This window comes from Gossypium hirsutum, chromosome D11 (genome assembly GCF_007990345.1).
Source record: "Gossypium hirsutum isolate 1008001.06 chromosome D11, Gossypium_hirsutum_v2.1, whole genome shotgun sequence".
Lineage (NCBI taxonomy): Eukaryota > Viridiplantae > Streptophyta > Magnoliopsida > Malvales > Malvaceae > Gossypium > Gossypium hirsutum.
This window is the reverse complement of record NC_053447.1, coordinates 72,324,975-72,346,359: the sequence shown is the minus strand read 5'-3', so window position 1 is coordinate 72,346,359 and position 21,385 is coordinate 72,324,975. Positions and strand designations below refer to the sequence as shown.

At 33.7% G+C, this 21,385-nt stretch overlaps 1 protein-coding gene across 4 annotated transcripts; it reads right to left on the bottom strand.

Annotated features, from left to right (window-relative positions):
• Positions 1 to 627: 627 nt before the first annotated feature.
• Positions 628 to 20,181, bottom strand: LOC107898798 (protein SHOOT GRAVITROPISM 6). 4 transcript variants are annotated; one of them, XM_041105300.1, is made up of 51 exons: positions 19,996 to 20,181; positions 19,817 to 19,907; positions 19,678 to 19,732; positions 19,452 to 19,583; positions 18,607 to 18,678; positions 18,321 to 18,411; positions 18,107 to 18,202; positions 17,513 to 17,591; positions 17,342 to 17,405; positions 16,895 to 16,998; positions 16,571 to 16,676; positions 15,562 to 15,651; positions 15,355 to 15,432; positions 15,069 to 15,136; positions 14,896 to 14,995; positions 14,671 to 14,793; positions 14,214 to 14,318; positions 14,039 to 14,104; positions 13,765 to 13,863; positions 13,604 to 13,678; positions 13,070 to 13,129; positions 12,538 to 12,627; positions 12,153 to 12,274; positions 10,898 to 11,027; positions 10,742 to 10,833; positions 10,238 to 10,373; positions 9,801 to 9,882; positions 9,355 to 9,500; positions 9,167 to 9,247; positions 8,967 to 9,067; positions 7,818 to 8,053; positions 7,627 to 7,736; positions 7,359 to 7,487; positions 7,153 to 7,227; positions 6,932 to 7,065; positions 6,737 to 6,809; positions 5,950 to 6,081; positions 5,671 to 5,855; positions 5,467 to 5,589; positions 5,314 to 5,374; positions 5,120 to 5,209; positions 4,917 to 5,017; positions 4,711 to 4,816; positions 4,372 to 4,485; positions 4,174 to 4,248; positions 3,786 to 3,884; positions 2,856 to 2,927; positions 2,251 to 2,336; positions 2,074 to 2,167; positions 1,220 to 1,327; positions 628 to 1,131 (listed from the first exon to the last, which is right to left on the bottom strand). In XM_041105300.1, the coding sequence occupies exons 1-51, from the start codon at positions 20,036 to 20,038 to the stop codon at positions 895 to 897; spliced, it is 5,217 nt and encodes a 1,738-aa protein (XP_040961234.1). In that variant the 5' UTR covers positions 20,039 to 20,181; the 3' UTR covers positions 628 to 894. The 4 variants fall into 4 exon arrangements, 3 of the variants coding, with proteins under 3 accessions (XP_040961234.1, XP_040961235.1, XP_040961236.1); XM_041105301.1 differs by having other exon boundaries at positions 10,742 to 10,821; positions 19,996 to 20,166; XR_005920886.1 differs by having other exon boundaries at positions 1,025 to 1,131; positions 1,220 to 1,394; positions 19,996 to 20,167.
• Between the last annotated feature and the right edge of the window lie 1,204 nt (positions 20,182 to 21,385).

Below are 21,385 nucleotides of genomic sequence, written 5' to 3'. Positions count from 1 at the left end.
ATTTTATAGGTATATAATCACCGAAAACTTGATAATGACAAAAACAATGGATTCTCCATTGCCAACCCAACATTTAGCTGAAAATTTGCTTTCAAGGTAAAGTATATATAAGGAATGGAATGCACCGAGTTAAAAGTAGATGTGATAATTTAAATTGTATTATATTTATATATTTGAGTTGATTCTATCAAACATCCTCAAATTATGATTTTTATTCTAAATTAGTCTTTAAATTTTAAAACATTCTAATTATATCCTCAAACTATCAAGTTTTATGTCAATAAGGTCCTTCCGTTACTAAAATTAATATAAAGTTTTACGTGTCATTTAATGGTTTAAATAATGGAAGGACTTGATTGATATAACATTGATAGCTTGAGGATGTAATTAAAATATTTTAAAGTTTAAGGACCAATTTAAAATGCGTCATAATTTGGGGATCAATAAGGGCTAAATTGACAAAAATGTAAGGAGCTAAATTTATCATTACACCAAAAATAAATGGATTACCTATGCTATCTTGAAAATCATGTAAATTATTTAAACTACCCAATATAAAACATAAATTTCGAACATAATTGAAGGTAATAAAATTTTCCAAAAAAAAAATTGAAAACTATAGGCTTGTACATGAAAAAATTTCAGTTATTAACATTGACTGAATCCAACTTAAAATCAAAATTGAAACATTAAACCAACACACAAATCATTAACACTGAATTCTTTTCATTTCATCCCATCTAAGCAAAATCAATCAATTTTAATCTCTTGTGCCTCAGCGATTCAATTACGAACTAGTAAAAATTGACCTACCGGAACTGAGATCGTCCGGTTTATTTGCATTTAGGATGATCATGGATAAAGAATACAATGGTGGTTGATGATCGTACCTCTTTAAGTGCTTGTGCTGTCTTTGTTGCCTTGTGGAGTTAGAATTGTGACCCTTTCCGGCAAAGTCTGTTCGTTCAAGTCCGGTTGACCCTTTGTAGTGACGTCCAATCGTTCAAGTCGGGCTGCTTTCCAAGGGACTGAATTAGTTGATTTAAGTAATAAACCGAAGGCTGAAGAGCTTGTAGCTCTAACGATAGCGTCCGTTGAACGACTCATCTTGCTGACCAACATTCCGAACACCTAGACCATGGCAAATGTTTTTAAAGAATAATTCTTAGAATTATAGGATTATTAACAATCAAATAGTGGAAATATCTCGGAATGTAACCTGTGAATAGTAAAGAGTTAAAATGTGCCGATCATCTGAAAGAGAAAGTATGCTGCTGGAAACATAAATGGCATTTGCTTGGATTATCGGCCAAGGTGCATCGAAAGCCTGCATCATCGAGATTTATGTTAACGGTTTTTCCAGCTTCCATGACTGTCTCACATTAGGCCAAAATCTAGCACATTAGACACAATTGAAGTTACGCAATTTTGTCAAGAAAAAGTACATTGTTTAATGTCAAATTTAGCTCCTCAACGTTTATATCTTTTGTCAATTTAATTCTTATTTTTTCTTGAGCTAAATTTAGTCATTATTCTTTCAAAAAAAAAGACCAAATCACTTTTTTTAATAGAAATGCGGACTAAAACATTTTTTAATAATGTTGGTGTGACAACCCGCATAACAAATCATATGTACTTTCATATTGATATGGCATTGTTTATTTTATATGACACTAATAAATAACTTAAAATTTTCAAAAAAATAAAAAAAAAAGTTCTTAAAACTTTAAAAACTTGAAATGAATTGCATGTAGATTACCATGCAAGCTACCATGTTAAAAAAATTAAAGTTTTAGTTAGTATTTTTGTTAAAAAAAAGAACAATTCAACTAATTTCGAAAGGTTGATGGTTAAATTTGATTTTTTTCTAAAAAGTTGAGGGCCAAATTTAATTTAAAAAAAGTAAGGATCAAATTGATAAAAAATGTAAATATTGAAGGTTAAATTTGACATTATACCAAAATATATATACTCTAATTTAGATACTCGATTGCTTCGCAGCCATTGATAAAAGAAACCCGACGACTAATAGTGTAAGATAAATATGTAGACTTATCGGCGAAAAATTCAAACCTGTATGGTTGACATCATGTAAGTATCAACTCTAGACGGAAGATGTTGCAGAAACTGCTTAGTAAAATCTCTTACAAAGTCCTCATAATCACTTCTGAAAGGAGACGAAATAAGGAATTAACGAAATAAGAAAGACAACCGTATGTTACTGTATTCCAAGATTCGTTATTTGCATACCGATGGTCGGAGTTAACAATATGTGAATTGAATAAAACCAGCAACCCTTCTATCTCCATTAAAGGGGCAAACCGCTTGAGGGTATTCTATTTATTAAAAAAAAATGTACCACTTAGTAAGTACCACTTAGTAAAACTAATGATAAATAAGGTATAGGTATCATAGAGGTTTTTGGAGTAGGAATTAGATTGTATTTTCTTTCTTTTATTAAAAAAATTGGTAAAATTGTTTTTGTATATTAGATTAAAAGAGTAAATTAGTCATTCTTATTAAAAAATTCATCAACTTAGATTAAAAGAGTAAATTAGTCATTCTTATTAAAAAATTCATCAACTTCTACTACTAAAAATTGGCATAGTTAACAGAATAACAAATAATTACACTTGACGTGCCATGTATACCTCATACTCCCGTACAATAACCAATTTTTAACAGTAGAAAAATTAATTTACTCTTTCATCTAATATATAAAGATTAATTTTCATATTTTTTTAATAGAAGGAACATGCAGTTCATATTTTAATACGAGACATCTATGTTACTTTTACTGCTAAAATAAACACACTATGTATAAAGGGACATTCAGTATTAAGGTAATCGCTTACACGGCAAGTGAGTCTAACAGAAAGCTCATCATCATGTAGGTGTAGGATCAAGCGTGAAAGTGTAGCATGTATCTGGAAACAGTGATTAACGTTTGATTAGCTTGATTAGATGGTAAATGATGCAAAAACTCGATTATTTTCTATTTTGACATGTGCTAATAAATATAGAATAAATTAGTTATTAAATTATTAGTAAGCTTATATTATTTAATTTCAAAAAATTATAAAATAGTCACTGAATTTTTCGAAAGCTTTCATTTAAGTTAGCGAAGTATTCAAAATTTTTTTTAAATTACTGGATTATTATTATTTTTTAAAAAGTTTGATTAGTGAGCTTCAAGCGATGATTTGACGATTGATACGGTCGATCAATACACATCGGCGAGTAAAAAAAAATACCTTAGATCCAAATCGATTTGACAGTCAATGTCAAAGATTGGAAAAAAAATTGTTTGGCTTTTGGTTTTTAAATTCATGACGATAAAAGCTATTTCATTAAAAAAATGAACTATAGAAGAGAAAAGTTTTCCATTGGTCTAGATGATGCAAATAGAGAAGGCCATACAGCAGTGACTTTAATAGTCCAATAACTTAAACTAAACTTCTTTTGAATAGTTCAGTTTTGAATAGTTTAGTGACCATTTTGTAACTTTTTGAACTTGAGTGACCAAAACTAAATTTACTAATAGTTTAACAACCTAGGATATAGTTTACCCACGAATATATCAAGCACTTATTAAGTCAAACGGTTGCACTTATAAGACTAGGTTGCTTTATATAACATGGTATTATGCTGATATCGGAACAGCTTATAGAAATCTCCGATAATATTGGAACAGTTCGATGATATATCTCTGAAGGAAGAAAGACCAGTTATCCTTCTAAATTTAACCGATTTATTTAAGCTCAAATTAAAACAAAGTCAATTACCTGCTCCAAAAAAGCATCTTTATGTGCCTGAATTCCGTAGTTGCTAAGTGCTCCAAAGGCTGCAAAGGCATCAGCTCGCATTTTTACATTCATGGATATCTGTACAAGATAAAAAAGCATTGCCAATCACCAAATGCAGCCTAACATCGATAATAATTTAATTAATATTGATGGAGAAAACAAAAATCTCAAGAAAAGCCATTATCGGTCACAAAAAAAGAATCTAGTACAAGGAATATGGATCCACCTGGTTCGTGAAACGTGAACGTAAATGAACACTCAAGTAATCAAGGTAAATTTTGAGTCGCATGTCCTAAAAGTGGTTTAAAACTCGGGCATCTATAATAAACTTGCCATAATCAAAGATTGTTATAGTAAGTGAATGCACCTGTAGATTGCGAAGCCGAACAGACAACTTAAGCAAAATGGGTTCAACAGCATCATTGGGTGATGATTCAAGAATCTACAAAAAAAAAAGTACAAATAAAAATAATATTATGGTCGAAGAGGCATATCGAAAGATTATGTGTGTGTGTATTAATTATCAGGCCAAAACATACACATAAAAGCGAGGGTCATAAATTACCATCAGTAAGCATGAAACTGCAGTTAATTGCACTGGTTCATCCAAATCATCAAGCAATGCTAATATTACACCCAAAACTTGAGTTGTATACTGGTCAATATGAGCAGATGGTATCTGCAATATACATGGAAAATCATACTTTCATGTGTTATAAATAGAGTGAAATATGAGCAGATGGTATCTGCAATATACATGGAAAATCATACTTTCATGTGTTATAAATAGAGTGAAATAAGGCAACCTTACAAACATTAAACTTGAGCCAGAAATTATGAGAGAAGTGAATGCGTGTGACCGCAATTGAAGACCTAAAATCTAGATGATATCCTTATCATATACCTTCACTAATCCTCTTAGACAAAGGCATCTAACTGTTGGAGATTCATCTGAGACATGTCGGCACAACACTTCTACCATCTCTTCCAATAGGGAGCTAAACCCGCTACTGCATGGTTGAAATTAGCACGTAAACTATAAGAAGAGAAATAAAAAGGACACAAGTAGAAGCTAGCAAGAACTTCAAAGATGGATCACAAAATTCATACCCGTACTGAATAAACTCTGATACTGCAGCAGCTGCAGCTTCCCGTTGAAAGTTTTCTTGAAGGTTCAACGATTTCGAGAAAATCTTGCATATATTCTGAACCTGAAGAGTTGGTTACAGTGTAAGAAAATAGTCTCCATTTAGTATTTCGTTGGAAATGGCATCCTACATAAAAATGGAAAAACACCAAATGGATAGTTTTACCTCTTTTGGTCTCTTCATGGAAATGCAATCAGCTAAATCTCCAATAAGATTAATCCACTTTTCATTATGCTCACTGTCTCTAGCCAAAATCTGAGAACAAATTTAATTTTGTTTTTAACTTGGTAATGTTATGTGAAGTGTTTCTCGTTGTCCTAGCAGTAGCAGGTGTTCATATTATCAGAAAGTTCATGTACCTTGCCCATTTCAAGATCTCCAACACATTCACAAAATGCCTTAAATGCAGTTAAAAGTGCGCTGCAGGAATGGAGAAAGAAAATTATTTACTTTTAAGAATATCACGTTCCTGACTTACAGATGCCTACATATATATATAATAGGATAATTACCGTAGTGGTTCATGTCGACCAGAGGTGACTAGACCATGACAACTGCCAAGTTGCAGTACAAGTGCAGCAAGAACTGAAGAGTAACTATGTTCAACAGCTCGCTTTCCAACTTTACCTCCACCTCTGAAATTAAGATGAAACATCATAAAATTATGAAGACCATAAATTAAGATAAATTTCGATAAATGCAATTGGTCAACATACCTAAAGAAGGAAGTAAGAGCAAAAATAGCAGCTTGCAGAATTTCATCCTCCAATTGAGTTTCAGAAACAAGACTAGAATTTTCTCCTTTTCCTGGATCACTACTTTTAGTGACACGAGTCTGATTAAGGACAGAGATCAGGTGCTCTAAGAATAAAACTGACAGCACTGTATGTTGAGAAAATGCCTAATCAAATTAAGAAAAAAAAAACAGAAGGAATCAATTGATAGCCATCGAAAATTAAGAAAAATAAAAAAGATAAAGGAACAGAGTAGATCACATGGAATGCATCTTGCATTGGCCAGCCACCACGTAGCCTAGATATATCTTTTGTGACAATATCCCTTCCAGCAGCAGCCAATACTTCATTAAAAACAATTTTTGCATTTGTATTCTCAGATAAAGAGGATATCTAAGCTAATGAAGGATATACAATGATCTTTATTGAAGTGATGGGAAGCTTATGAAATGGCTCCACTATTGATAGAAACCTCTATTTATGTAGGTAAAGATAGACAATTACATTTAAAATGGAAATAAGATAAAACAATAATTTAAAACAATTCAAAACTAGAATAAAAAATAATAACTTTATTTTCTAAGATTACGTTATTATGACCCCTAGATTGATGGTTGGTAGAGCAGCAATCTTAGATTGACAATTATGAAAAAAGTGTGAACAGTTGATGGTAAAAGAAAGGTGGATTTTCCAACTTAAGAAGTTGAAATGACGAACTCTTGTAGTGAGTTACGGTAGCATAGAACTGAATGCAAAATGTGGTTTGACATCTATTAGGCAAGGCCCCTCAAACGACTACCAAGATAATCGGGCACGAACCTCACCGCTTAAAGAAAACCGGTTGGTTGGCTTTGGTGAATAAGAGTTGGTGTTGTTTCAGCCAAAAAAGGTAAATAGTTAGAACTATATGAAGATCCAAGAATATGCTCATTTAAGTGAAAAGTTAAAAACAGAACAGGCATATAGCCCAAGATAAAAAAAGAAGTCTTCACAGTTGATTCTGCAGACTGTTAAGTGTTAATAATGAGGAAGAGGAAAAAAAGGATACAGCTCCAAGAACTTCTAAACGTAATTGCTTCTCAGTAACATGCCCTGCAGCTGAGAGCAAAGATTGAGCGGTCCTGTAGAGAGACTTGATCAATCCTATTCCCAGAGATGTTTAATTTATACTTTTTTATCATAAGAATGTATAACTAATAAGCTATTTAAAAGTGAATTTCCTTGTCTAAAGGAGGAAAAAAACCTTGAAACATCAGATTCACTGAGCTCAGACCCTCTCTTTGCTACAAATTCAATAACAGCTAGGATAGCCCCTTCAGCTGACTGCTTGATTCTGTCACAAATAGCTGGCATGCAACAATGCAATGTGCCTACAAGCTGCACGTAATCATCAAGAATAACTAGGGTTGGTTAGTTTGAAAGCATTTACATTTGAAACAAGCAAAACAAAAAGATAAACCCAACCTCCTCCTTTGTCATAAGGGTACAGACAGAAGCAACAATTCTGTTAAAAACCTCAGACGGATCAATTGAAGCATCCTGAAAATACGTGCAAAATTAAGAATTAAACCGGTATGAAGTATCGCTGGTTTGCTTTCTTTATCTTGAATGGGAAAGGTGCACGAGATGCAACTTTAAATAGGGATGTAGATACACAGAAATAAACATACACTTCTCAAGATGGCTATAACATCCTCAAGGGAGGATAAAGCAACATAGCATAACTCGATATCACCATAAACACTAGAACCTAGTGGCTTTGGAAGTGAGAGAGAGATGTTGAAGAGCTGATCAAGAATCTAGACAAAGAAAAAAAAAAGTATTAAAAACATTTTCATTTCAATAGAAATTAAATTCCATATATAGTTAAATAATTATACAGGAACTGATGTTTCATATTTAAATGATACCAGATCTTTCCCTAAACCAATTTAATACCTGAGCAGAAATTTTTCTAATTTCAGAATCAGCGTCAGCACAGCGTGGAAGATATGTTATAACTCTATCTCCCAAAGACAGAGCTTCACGACTGGGCAATACAAATGCCGCTGGCAGTTGAAGAAACGAAGTTCAATAAGATTAGCAAGAGGCAGAGAACATTTGCAAACTTCTGTAGGAAGGGCACTCACAAGGTAAATTGGAAAAATTTCCCTGTGTACGGTCAATTTGCTTGCCATGTGTGCAACCCCCATGACAGCCTAATGGACAATAGCCACAAATGCAGAGCACCCGGAACTTGTCAAGCATCTCATAAACTGCAAGACAACCTCTTCTTCTTTGATAATCCACAGATGAAGAAACATATTGATCAATTTTCCTTAATATGTGCAATAGCTGCTCAGCTCGGCTCCTTCCATCCTCTCCACTAATTGTTTCACAAGTTTCCAGTTAGAACAGCCATGAGTCATACAACCATACATACAACGATATGGAAATTTTATAGAAAAGGATATATATTAAGATTCTTTTCAGATGGACCCAGATTGCTTTTGATATTGCAGTCAATCAATGAAGCAGGATCAAATACATGCTAACTAAACAGCACAAAGCTCTACAATAGTGGAACAAGTTAATGAGGTAGCTATGCTATTCGAGGACCCCAAACCTCTACAAGGCTCTTCTTTCATGTATCTACCATGTGTGGCCTATTCTCTGTCTAGCCTTGGGAGAAAGGGAGGGGGGACGAGTCCACCTACATCATTATTGGGGACAGGAATCTAACAAATTCCCCTAAAAGATTAATCGCTATAACTGGAGAGAAACTTGAGTTCAAAGAACTAGCTCATAGAATTTGGGTCACAGAACAAATTTGATTCTTATCCATCAAGAGGCCATGGATGCGTAAAGGGAAGTTAGATCTTCCAATAGAAAAACTGATATCCTTTCTTCAAGAAAGGAAACTTGAATATACATGGAATAACATGTTGCAGTAATTATACCACAGTTTTCTAAGTGGAAAAAAAAAGTGAGATTGACTTTTCAGATATGCACAATTAGACCACAATGATTTTACACTAAGCTACAGGGCATCATCGGACCATAGAAGAAAACATAATGGACCCAAGACATGTGATTATCATTCATTAAATTTATTTCCCGTGTTCTAAACATGAAGTATTATTTTTTTAAAGTAGTCTAGGAGCACAAAATGATCATCACTTGATCAAATGAAGGCAGTCAAGCAGGACTTCGTAAATCAAAGAAATATTTTCCATTTACTTGTCAGAAATCTTACAAATGATATAAAAAAAAATGATCAAACTGTGTTTCGGTAATACCTTGTAAGAAGAATAGCACATAGGAGTGTGATAAGGTTATCGATAAGGGGATTGACAACGTCTATTGGATCATTTGGCAAAGCAAAGAACCCCAAGGTTGCCTGTAAATATTTTCAGAAGTATTCATGGCTCCAAGTATGTAATTACTGCACAAAATTTACATTCTTAATATGTTTATCAAAGATAAACTGAAAGAATACCTTCATAACATGATTTCTTGTTTCAATTGTCAACTTTGGCTCCACAGAAACCAAGGTGGTACAGGCATTCAAAGCAAGAGCCTAGAGAAGAAACCATAAACAGAAAATATAAACTATGCGACACAGTTGAGATAGTAGACAATAGTATCACTAGATCATACTACAATTACTAGAAGCAACAAAAATACCTGGGTGCGCAGAAGTTCAAGACTGGAATCAGCAAAACCATCAGTTTCTTCTCGGCCCATTAAGGTTAAGATATAGTCAAGCAACATGTCTCTTCTTTTCAGTGGGAATGGAGCACCATTTTCAGCAGCTTTAGCGACAGCACGACCTGCATGACAGTAAGTTAATATCTTATCAACATATTAAGTATGACATGTGACTACATATTCTAGCAGCTTTATTTCTCCATTTCATTCAAGCAGCAGTAGTCAATGGATCCTTGTCAACCTCTCCTTATGAATCATCAAATCTACATGCTGAACAATCACTCTTAGGTCTTATGAACTTCCTTCTACCCTTAATAAAGTGCATTCTGGTTATACTATCCAACTCTGCTTAACCTAAAGCCTTTTGAACACTAATTTTATCCAGGTTTCTAACTTGCAAATAAAGCAGTATTTTGACTAACCTAGTAAATCGATAGCTGTAATAACAGCCTGCTTTGCTTTAGGGTGACGTACATGAAGAAGACGTGAAAGCATGTTAGTCCCCTGCAAGGATCAGATTTAATAATCACCTTAGTATCATATTAAATGATGGCAGTACAGGTAAGACAATGAAAACATCTGTAATTGTTAATAGATATGATACAACTTCAACATGCTATAATGTATACGGGTATAACACCATGAATATCATAGTTCATTCATAAGATGTTGAGTTATATTTTAACATCTATGACGGGATGAACCCATTAACCACCATGTGTTAATGTTTTCCAAACATGCAGACTGAAAGCCAATCTAAATATGAAAGGGTTAATGCTTTAGTGAGAAAGGAGGCTAAAACATGTAAAAATGACAAAGCATATATCAATACAGAATCAGAGTTTTAAGGATTCCTTACAACTAGTGCATCTATTCTAGCCTCAATAACCACTGATGGAGCATATCTAGCAGCATATCCATACATAAGAGCCAAAGCAGCATGTACATCATCAGATTCTTCTGTCCTGTAACTTTCGGAGAAGAATGCTAAGAACCTGCAGTAGGTAAGCCTTAGATTTCAGATCAAAGTTTTCTGGAATATGAACTTCAAAACTTCAAAACTAGAAAGAACGATTAAAATGATGGAAGTTGATAACATGCTTATACAAATTGAAAAAAATAATTAGAAGATGATTCAACTGAAAATAAAAATAGTTCTAAAGAAAGGTTGCTTCGAGTTTTCAGTTTCAGCACATGATGAAGATCAGATACTTGACAAATAAAATAAGCAAAGCCTTTCAGCTTGGGGTTTTATTCTCTCAAAATTTTGAAGAGAAAAATGCATGAACTGTTAAAATCCACAATTAAACCGAACATCACATTGCATGGTGTTGCAAATGGAATGTAGTTTGAAGCACCAAACCTTTGAAATATGCTTTGACCAACGTTATCTAGAATGTCTTTCAGCTTATCCAACACAGTGTCCAGGTGGGATGCTGCAACCTGAAAGAATGACTAGTATAAACGATAAACATGACAACAAATAGAAAGAAAATTATTAAGAAAGCTTGACGATTACCAATCCCATGGATTTTGCTAATCCAAGCCTGTTTATTGGAATAGCAATATTAGCTTGCTTGTACATCCAGTCAATCTTCCCACGAACATAAGCCCTGTCATTAACTTTCTGAAGAAGCATACCCAGGCATCTGTGACAGATTGCAAAAAGAGAATATGTTCCAGGGAGATCAGAATTTTGCACTGAACTCAGGTTCTACAAAAAAATTGTATTTGGGAGTCCATACTAGAGTGAATAACCTCAGAACCTTAACATCAGATACTAACAATATTTTAAGTGGAAGGTCAGTGCTTTGTGTTAGTAAGAGAGAAATCAAAAGCTCCTAATCAGTACAGTGATTCCATATGGGACTTGATCCCAGTGAAACCAGCAATTTCAAAAGAAACTGCTTCTAGAATTACAAACAGAACTTATAATTCAATAAAATTACCTTACAAGAATTTTCACTGCTAAAATAGATGGGCTGAAAAAGTCAATAACCATATGAAATTTCAATCCTGACTAAGAATTACATGCCAAAACCCCTGGCTCAAGCTGTTGCATATTCCAGTAGGATGGTTGCTTCACATGACACTGTTCCTAAAATGAACTAAAGAGGGGTGGCCAGGACTCATTTTAAACAATGCATCAATCCTCTAGAAGAAATTTGAAAAACTTTTCGAATAGCATCTAACATTTAATGTCCATATCTCATATATATGTCTGTAAGACTGATATAACAGATAAATTCCTGCCAGTAACACAAGATTTCTAGCACCTACCAGAATAACAAAAATTATAACTCAGAATGCATAACTATAGGCTAAGATGTTATGATAGCCTCCATTCTTAAGCACACACATTAAAAAAATCAGTTATAAAAGATGAAAAGGAATTAATGTATGACTTCCATATGGAATGAAATAAAAGAAATCAAGTATTCTTTTTTTTTAAATGCAGAGCAAAATACGATAATTCAACGATTTCATTCCTCAAACAAAAAAGGTTTATAATTATCCCTTCCTTTTCTTTCTTCATTTTAAGCAATCCCAAAGACCATAGAACAGTCCCTCTCCTTTGCCCTCTTCAACTTTTCATCCATTCCCCCTCTTCTCCTTCCCTCCAGTCTTCCTTTACTACTTCATCCTAACAGATAAAAATATTATAATAATCTTTTCCCTTTTGCCAGATTTTTAACATCATCCCACCCCACCCACAGAAAAAGGCCATAGTAGTTTCTTCTGTGAATTCAATAAAGCAAAATTCAAACTAATACCGATGAAGGACTGCTGAATGTTCATCATCAGGCGTATAAAGTGCATATTGCTTGGTAAATGCATTTCCCAGAGAAAGCATCCAATCATTGTCGTGAATCACATCCAAAGATTCTGCCAGAAACTGCAATGCAAGAATAATGAGATATTTCTAATTGTACTTGGCACATATTGAAGAATTTCTAGTTTTTCCCCTCCTTTGGTATTGTTATATTGCAATGAAGAGACAAATCCATTTTTCATTTACATAAGAAAAAGTAAATCATTTATCCCCTTTCTAGAAGTTCCAATGTCAAAAATGAAGTTTTCTCTAGAGCATACATTTTCCATCATGTGACCAAACAATAGAGTAATTACGTGAATAATTTATTAGTTAGAAGACCTTACATTGATTATCATTTCATCCCAGGTCTCTTGATAGGAAGGATCCAGCTTAAGATCTTCTGGGTCACTAATATACGCCTTCATTTTTTGAATCTAGAGCTTACAAAAGACAACAATCAATTAGATACTAGAGCATGCTTGCTTTGGCTAACTATTATTTCATGCGTGAGTACTAATTCATTTAATTAGAAAACAAACATTTTACTACTAATGTTTTAAGCAATAAGTATACACTTTTTTAACCTTATTTTTAGTATGCTGAACAATATGTAGAAATATTTTAGAGCCTTTAAGATTCATGGAGGGAAAAAAAAACTATTAACATCAATTTAGCCAGTAAAAAGTAAATGGAACTGTCACCTATTTAAGTGTTTAAATTTTTGTTCACTCACATATTTTACGTATCTATATTTTTATCCTATTAATTTCTCAAAAGAACTTCATGCACCATTCCAATTTTGGTTCCTCTAAAAAGAATAGAACTTCAGCTCAAGCATTATTTCTCCAAACTCAGTTCTCGTAAATGAGGATCTACCTCATCTTGCCAAAACAAGTTGATGTTCCTCGGAAAGAGAGGTGCCAAATAAGAGAGGACCTGCAAACAGTTGAAAAGTTAAAAAGAGAAGAAGACAACTACTTGGTCTAACAATGCTAATCTGCTCCAACTGGAACAACCATGTTATAACTCTAACAAGAATCAAATCAGGTTACTTGAAGAACTGCCATACACTTTAATTTCAGCCAAAAAAACAGAATTAAAAAAAGTAAATTTCCGTGCATTGACCTTTACATGCCTCTATCCTTTTCATGCATATCTGACTAGAAAAACTGCTTAAAGCACATGGCTAACAAGTGATATAGCATTGATGGTCACATGAAACAAGAAAAAATGAATGTTTTCCTTGCAATTTTATACGTGTAAAATAGTCCTATTCTAAGTAGGAAATTCTTCCAGCCCAGTGGTCTGATATTCCAATTGAACACAAGCACCATAAAAGACATATTTATAGTTTCCTTAACTTGCCAATGTCAGTAAGTGATATAAGCTGATTTAAGTATAAATGCTTACTTTCAAAATCTGAGTTGCATGCTGCTCCCTTGCCAAAGGGTTGTGCAAAAGAACAACCAAGCGTGCAAGCAGCTCCTGAATTTATACATAGGATAGAAGAGATTTACTTTCATATATAGAGAACAAAAGCGAACTTGCATCACATGATTAACACACATCACCTCTGGACTTGGAATATCATCACGAGCTTTATAATCACCAACTATATTATTGTTATAAGAAGATCTATGTCTGCATAATTCTGCAATGCATCTGCATACCTGAATAGCAGCACAAATTAAAACCAGTCAATAAAAATTATTAAATTCAGTGCACTATAATGTATAAGGTGTGTATAACATGCACAAAACAGGAAAAGAGGAAACAGAGAAAGAGAAGGTGGCAGTGAAGCAAAAACAACACAAGCGGCTTAAAATAATTTAAGATGCATCTTACTATGGCAACTGCACCAGTGTAAGCCCGAGGAATGATCATCTTCAACAGAAATGGCCAAAGAATGTGCTGCATAAAAACTAGATATCAATTAAAGAAAACCCTTTACAATTAACTTTGTCTAGGTAAGACCCCTCATTAGAGATGTAATGGTTGAAGAAAGGAGAAACCAGTATACCTCCATTTCAGGAATTGTGATAGTTACAAGAAGAAGACCTTTTTCACATATTGCTCTTAATTCTTTTGGACAAGTTGATCTTGTCTTCACCTGGGGAAACAATAACTGAAGCTAAACCCATCATTACATGCATTATCAGACTTTATATGATCCAGAAAATGTGTCAAAGTAAAAATATGGCATTTAAGGTTCAACTTGGACCATCTGAAGGACATCCAAGCACTTTAGCTGGTTCAACAAATATGACTTGTGATGACATAACCTGATTACACTTTAAGAATAAGTTATTCAAGTATCATTTATGTATTGTCTTTTTCTTCAATTTCATTATATCATTGAGTTCTACATTGTGAACAACAATCAAATTAAATCAACACTTGACACTGAATTTTCAGATTTTTAAAGTGAAACATCCAAATGGTTTTATTATAGTTAATATAGCTGGACCAAAGCTTGCCTGGGAGCTTTCAAGATCAATTTTTCCGTGTTCTGGTAAAGCACAATGGCATACAAGATACTCGATAAACAACTCTGCGGACGGCCCAACCAGGTAACAATGTGAAGCCATCACCACAATCAACTACCATAGAAGTAAAAGGATGGAAAAGAGGTAAGATTAAGAAACATATATTTGATTACTAGCTTTATGAACTGCAAGCTATAAAACTACATACCAACATACCTCAGAGAGAGCCTTTCGGATATCTAAATTTTGCTCATCCAGCAACAACTTTACAGTATCCACTAGCAAATGCCTTTTATTGTGCCAAGCTTCAGATGACCTTAAATGAAATGCAAGGAAGTCATGCAAGATAACTAATAAACAAAATTTCAAGATGAAAGATAGAAATAAACCTGGGCAAAAGATGCTTCAAAACACAGAGGGCGCCAAAAGTTAAAGGCTCCTCCTTTAATCTACATTTCTAGTAGCAAAAATAAATTAAGAAAAGAAAACATATGTCAAAACATTACTGATTTATCACCACTACTCAGAAAATAAAACTAGATCTTTGTACCTATCTAACAATGAAGTACAAACAGTACAACCATTGATGTCGTATCAATAAGAAATATCAGTTTCCTGACGGTACAAACATTTCAAACAAAAATGAAACCCCTTGCTAGAAATGTTTATACATACATTCAGAAGAAAAGAAAATAAATCCTCAGGGTATACGGAGCCAACTGACAAAAAGCAACGCTGTACTTCATTGTATGTCTGCAATGCAGTATAAAAATTATGGTGTGGAAAAAGAAATGGAACCTAATATTGAGCAGAAGAAAAGAAATTGTCAAGTTCAAGTATAATAAACACTACTAGCAAAAGATGGCCAGTGTGTAATCATACCTTCAGAGCCACAGAAAATTTTGAATACTCTTTGCTGTCACTATTCATGCAAATGACAGGGAGGAGAGTGGATAATATAACTGCGAGCTCCTGCAAAGACAACAAGAAACATCCACCAAGAAAAAAAATCTGCTCATATGGTACTTACAATAACATAGTTGAAGAGAAAAAGGAAAGAAAAACAAGAGGGGTGGAGTTGCAACAAATAAGTTATAGAAAGGACACAAAAAATAACAATCCATTTCCTTTTCTTTTCATTGTAGGTATTGAGGAAATCTAAAACTGGGAGAACAGTAATCAGAAAGCAGCATTTCTTTTCTTTATAAATAACAAATTGTTAATGGATAAACACATTCAAGAGAAGACAAGTAACGAAAAAAGTAACTTCTAAAAGTCATCCTATGTCCATACGAAAAGATCTTGACAGAAACAAGCTGGCATAGAGGGAATTCTATAACCACAACTGTTTGATTTCTAATTTATGGCAATGCTGATATACCCATCTATTATCAGATCAGTGATCAACCCAAATACCCTATCATACGGACTATAAAAATGCAGAAATAGGTGAGCAAACAAACAACTAATGCTACAATGTAACCATAGGATCTCGTACACTATTAAGGCATCCAATCTAAAACTATTTGACCACCAAACCTCAAATCAAACCAATGTCAAGTAATACAAAATAACACTTTCAAAGTTTCTCCCTCTTTAGAAATAAAATTAGAGACTCATCCTTAGATAAAAACTGAAAAGAAGAAGGGTGAGTAATATCTAGAAAAGTTCTAAGAATGGAAGGAAAGCACTGACAAATCCTCTTTACGGTAACCAGATTTTATTCTCTTTGAACATTCCTCTTGAGAATTTATGAATTGTGATGTTGCAATAGGAAGCATTGAAAGCTTTTTCATTGAGAAATCACTAAGTAAATAAAAATTGCAATGAAAAATTATTAACAGGAGTACGTACAAGTAAATAAAAATTAGAAGAGAAATAAGGGCTTTACCTCAAAATCTAGCAAAGGAGGGCCTGTTTCTGGAAGTAAGGAAGCATTCAGGAGATTATAAAGACTATAGGTTGCAATAAGTTCAATATCTTGATCCTTTCTATACCTGATGAAAAGGATAAGGAAAAGGCTTTACAGTCCATGTTGACATTTAAGTTTAAGAAAATATGAGATCTGTTAGCTTGTAAATATTTGCAAGTGCATGTGTTTGAAATTTAGCAACTCCAAAATACTACATTATATTAAAACTAGTATACATCATATGTACCGACTACAACAATGAAATTTATTCTTTGAAACATTGAGGACTAAATTTAATCTTACAACTCCAATATAGTAGGGACAAGTCTTGGTAAAGCTGCCTTTAAATGTGAGCGGGTGATAAGGCCAACCATCTGACCTAATGCTTCCACAGAAGATACCCGAACCTAAATGAAATATGAAAATAGTCAACAATGGGCAACAAATTTACTTTAGATCTAAAAGATAGGGTACAACATAATAGGGCATTTAGATATCATTATAATGTATTCATCAGCGCTAGACATGATTTCCATACATGGCCATTTTGCTTGAAGAATTTTGTAGTCTTAAGTGCTTCTTTTCTCTTGGGATGAGCATAGAGGAGTTAAGCAACATGCAAAGTAATAAAGTATGCGGTGGTTTTTCCATAATCAAACAAATAAGGACATAATAAAACAGTGCTAATATCTAGAATTGAAGGTTTCTAATCTATTTAAATATAGGAAGAAATATCTTGACTTAGCAAACCTTAAGATCCCGTGAAGCAGCCCAAACTCTCAATAAAAGTTCAAAAGCAGAATTTAGAAATGACCTGTAAAAAAAAAAAGAAAAAAAAAACATTTATCTTTAGGCATTACTTACTGAAATATAAGGCATCAACAAAATGACACCAATAAAATGTGTATCACAGAATCTTACATGACATCACCATCAATGGGGGATTCTGAAGGGAAATCAATGTTATATTGCCATACAGCTTGACACCAGCACTTGAAAGCTAAGAGAGTAGAAAGAACATATTATCATGGGCTAGCCAGCTATCAGGAGAAGAAATGCATAATGCATGTGAAACATACACCTATGACAAAATCATCCAAGGCGAAAAGTAGGGTGAATTTCAAAGAGAGTTACTGTACGTGGGAAAACATAGAAAGAGGAAAACCACAACATAAAGAAAGTAACATAATAAACTTTGTTAAAATAAAAAAGGGGTCAAAGTCCTTACATCAGCTATGCTCCCATGTCAGAGCAGAGATTCTTGTAAAGGTAAACAAGATAAACAATTAATAATCTCAAATGTTGAAGAAGGTTCTGACGTCAAGCAACATAGAAGGAAATTTCTATTGATATTGAAAGACATAAGGAAATATTCTAACACGAAACCTCAGATACAAGCAAAGATTGAAACATAAACACGTTAAAGGATTTCAAGAGATCAACAACGCCACCCCATGCTCTTAACCTTATTAAATAACTCAACTATTAGAAAAATAGCGAGGGCACATATATTACCATTTGCAAATATTGGCCTGTGGGCATCTCTTCCATTTCCGATAATAGGTAGAACTCGCGAAAGGACACCTTTCAAACGTGGAGTGAACTGCAAACCTTGATTGAATAGAATAAAATGAAAGTACAAAAATATTTCATTAAACAAAGAAATTGCAATAACACGATAGATAACTGAAGTTCAAAAAGCAAAAAGAACCACAGGTAAGTGATTAACCATCAGCAGAAGCGAAATCAGCAAGTATTTGAACCATAGCTGGCAAACCTGAGCTTGGTCCTGACAAATGAAGAAATATTTCTTCCATCATCTGCCAGACCAGGTTAAGCCATAATTAGTGACTAACCTTAGATAGTTTAAGCAATGAACTTGATAAGGAAAAAACAAATACCAGAAGAGGAGATAAAGCAAATAAGGAAATACTTTTCTTAAACCAAAATATAATTACAATTACGCAAAGCAAAAGTGAAAAAATTTCAAACCAAACTGCAAGCAACAAACTTACAAGGTCAGGCAGATGTGAGCCAATAGAAACAAGTAGACTTGCTGCGGCCCTTTGCCAATCTGAATTGAGTTCCTATATAACAATAAGCAAAACAAGCAAAAATTGTAATCAATGAACAACTAATTGCCTTGGATTGATAAGCCACCAACCAAAGCGAAATATAGTGTCAGCCAATACAAACTAATATTTTATTTTCCAAGCAACCAAGGAGACACCGTGATGGTTAGAGCTTGAGACTTCTGGAGGACTCAAGTTACAATCACTGAGAACGCTTGCATTTAGAAGCTTACAAGACCTTTGATGCAAGCAGGAGGAAAAACATTAAGAAATGTCTGTGTTACCCAAACTCAAGGGAAAGTGTCAAATACTGGTTTGTTCAAATACATGTATGCTCAATTTTTTCTAAGTTATTCCATATCTTTGGAGGATCATACCCTACATGTCTTCACAAGTGCCAGACACGATACTTTAGAGAAAAATGAAGAGTCCAAGTAACTTATAGAAGGACTATAAACTTTTAATATAATATAATCGCTTCAAAAGATTATCCACCAAAAGCAATATTAATCAACAGCAAGAACTATAACACCCAACATTTCCAGCTGCAATTCCGCGAGCTGCAAAAAACCATGTTTGATTACTTTTTTTTCATTGCACTACAAGAGTTTAAGGCCACAAAACCAATCCAAAGCTGCAAAACCGTCATAGGACAATAGACAAACAGCAGGCAACCTAATTCGTGCCATATTCCTGAGCCTATTAGCGAGAACCTGCCTGCTAGTTATAACTTTCATGTTATTAACTCTAATGAAACAAAAGAACCAAGAAATAAATATTATACATACCTTGGAAGAGATGATCTCAGCAGTGACAATTTTAGCAAGCTTGGCAATATAAGAAGCATCAATGTCATTTTTATCTAAAGCACGAACTCCAAATGCCATTACTTGAAAAACTCCAGCCATATTACCAAATCTCTACAATAAGGATCGCATAACTTTTAAACGTTAAATGATTAAATCACTAATCACACTCCAGTTTTCTAAATCTAAATAGCAGAGAATGTTTTACCCGACGGCCACCTCGAGAAATGGCGGAACAACAGTCGAGGACGAGGAGAGGATTCCTAATACAGTAATCAAATCAAAATTTAAAAAGAAAAAGAAAAGCTGAATTATATAATATTGTTTCAAAAGAAAAATAAAGGTACAGTGGAGAAATGTCTTTAAGCGAAGCCATGGATGCTTCTCTGACGATAGGCGATTCATCCGCTAACGAAGAAACGAGAACTTGAACGGCCTCTGCTATTTTTTAACAAAATAATACAATTCACAAATAGTTTAAGACTAAAATCATAGTGGTAAATCAAATACAGGGAATTGAATGTACCTGGAGCGGGAATTGAGCTCCCGAGGGAGCTCGAAGAAGCCATTTGAAATTCAATAGAAACGTAAATGTAGCATAAAAAATGTGAGGAAATTTGAAAATGAAATCAAGTAATGGAAAATGGAATTTGGTTTTTGAGAAGCAATGAAAGGAGATGACGAGACAGGGAAGGTGACAGCCAGGCTGGTCGTTAAGGTTTTCCTTCTTGGTTCTATATTAGTAAGGGTTAATCTGCGCGCCAGTCCTCAAATTATAATTCATATTTTAAATTGATTTTTAAACTTTAAAATGTTCTAATTGAGTCCTTAATTAAAAAAAAGTGTATTCTTGGGGTGTAAATGAGATGCTAGTACTCACAAACTACTTTGGTTTGACTCATAAAAACTCAAAATTGATTTGGTAATTATCGAGCCGAGCTCGAGCTATTGATAGAGCCAAATTCGAGCTTAGTAATACTTGACTCGAACAACTCAAGAGCCTTATCGAGATTTTGATTTGTAATATATATTTTAAATATTTTTATATTATTGACTTATGTTATTTCCCTTAGTATATATTGTTAACCGTAAGCTTAATTGACGAGCCAAGTTCGAGCTTGAGCTCGAATACATATGGCCTTAATCGAGCTTGTGTTCAAGCTTGAGTACGAAAATTGATAAAAGAACTTAATCGAGCTTGAGTCGAGTATCGAGATCCAAATTTTGAGTCAAGCTCGAACTCAAGCTTGCCAGTAATCAAGCTCGGCTCAGCTCAATTACACCCTATGACTCAAGTTAAAACCAATTGGGGAATTAAACATCAGCTCAACTCTAACATGAAACGTAAATCACATGGATCTAATTTTAAACATGTGTATACATATTACTTGGGCAACTTAGATTTAACATATTAAAAAGTAGAGAATATCATTAAAATTTATGAGGCTTATTTTTTTAAAAAAATTTAATATGTCAGACCAAGTTGTTCATGTGATAGGTATACACATATTTAAAACACCGGCGGAGGAAGGGGGCAAGTAATGGTCTTACCCCTCTCCAGAAAAATAAAAAATTCTCTATATAGTCCCTTTAGCTTTTAGGAAATTACTAATTAGTATTGTGGTAAAATTGTATTTTGACTTAAAAAAAGTATTCATTTTTCGCCCCCTAAATAACTTCTTGGCGTCCCCCTGAATTAAAATAAGATTATAAACATATTTTAAATATGCTCCACGTTATATTTGAACTAAAATTCAAAGGCTCAACTGATCGATGACTTGATTAATATAATATTATTACTTTGAGGACTCAATTATAATATTTTAAAAGTTTGAGACTGATTTAAAATTTTAAGCAAGGGGAATGCAACTAAATTGATTGAGTTTTGGTTCCCATTTCTATGTTGATTTCATTCG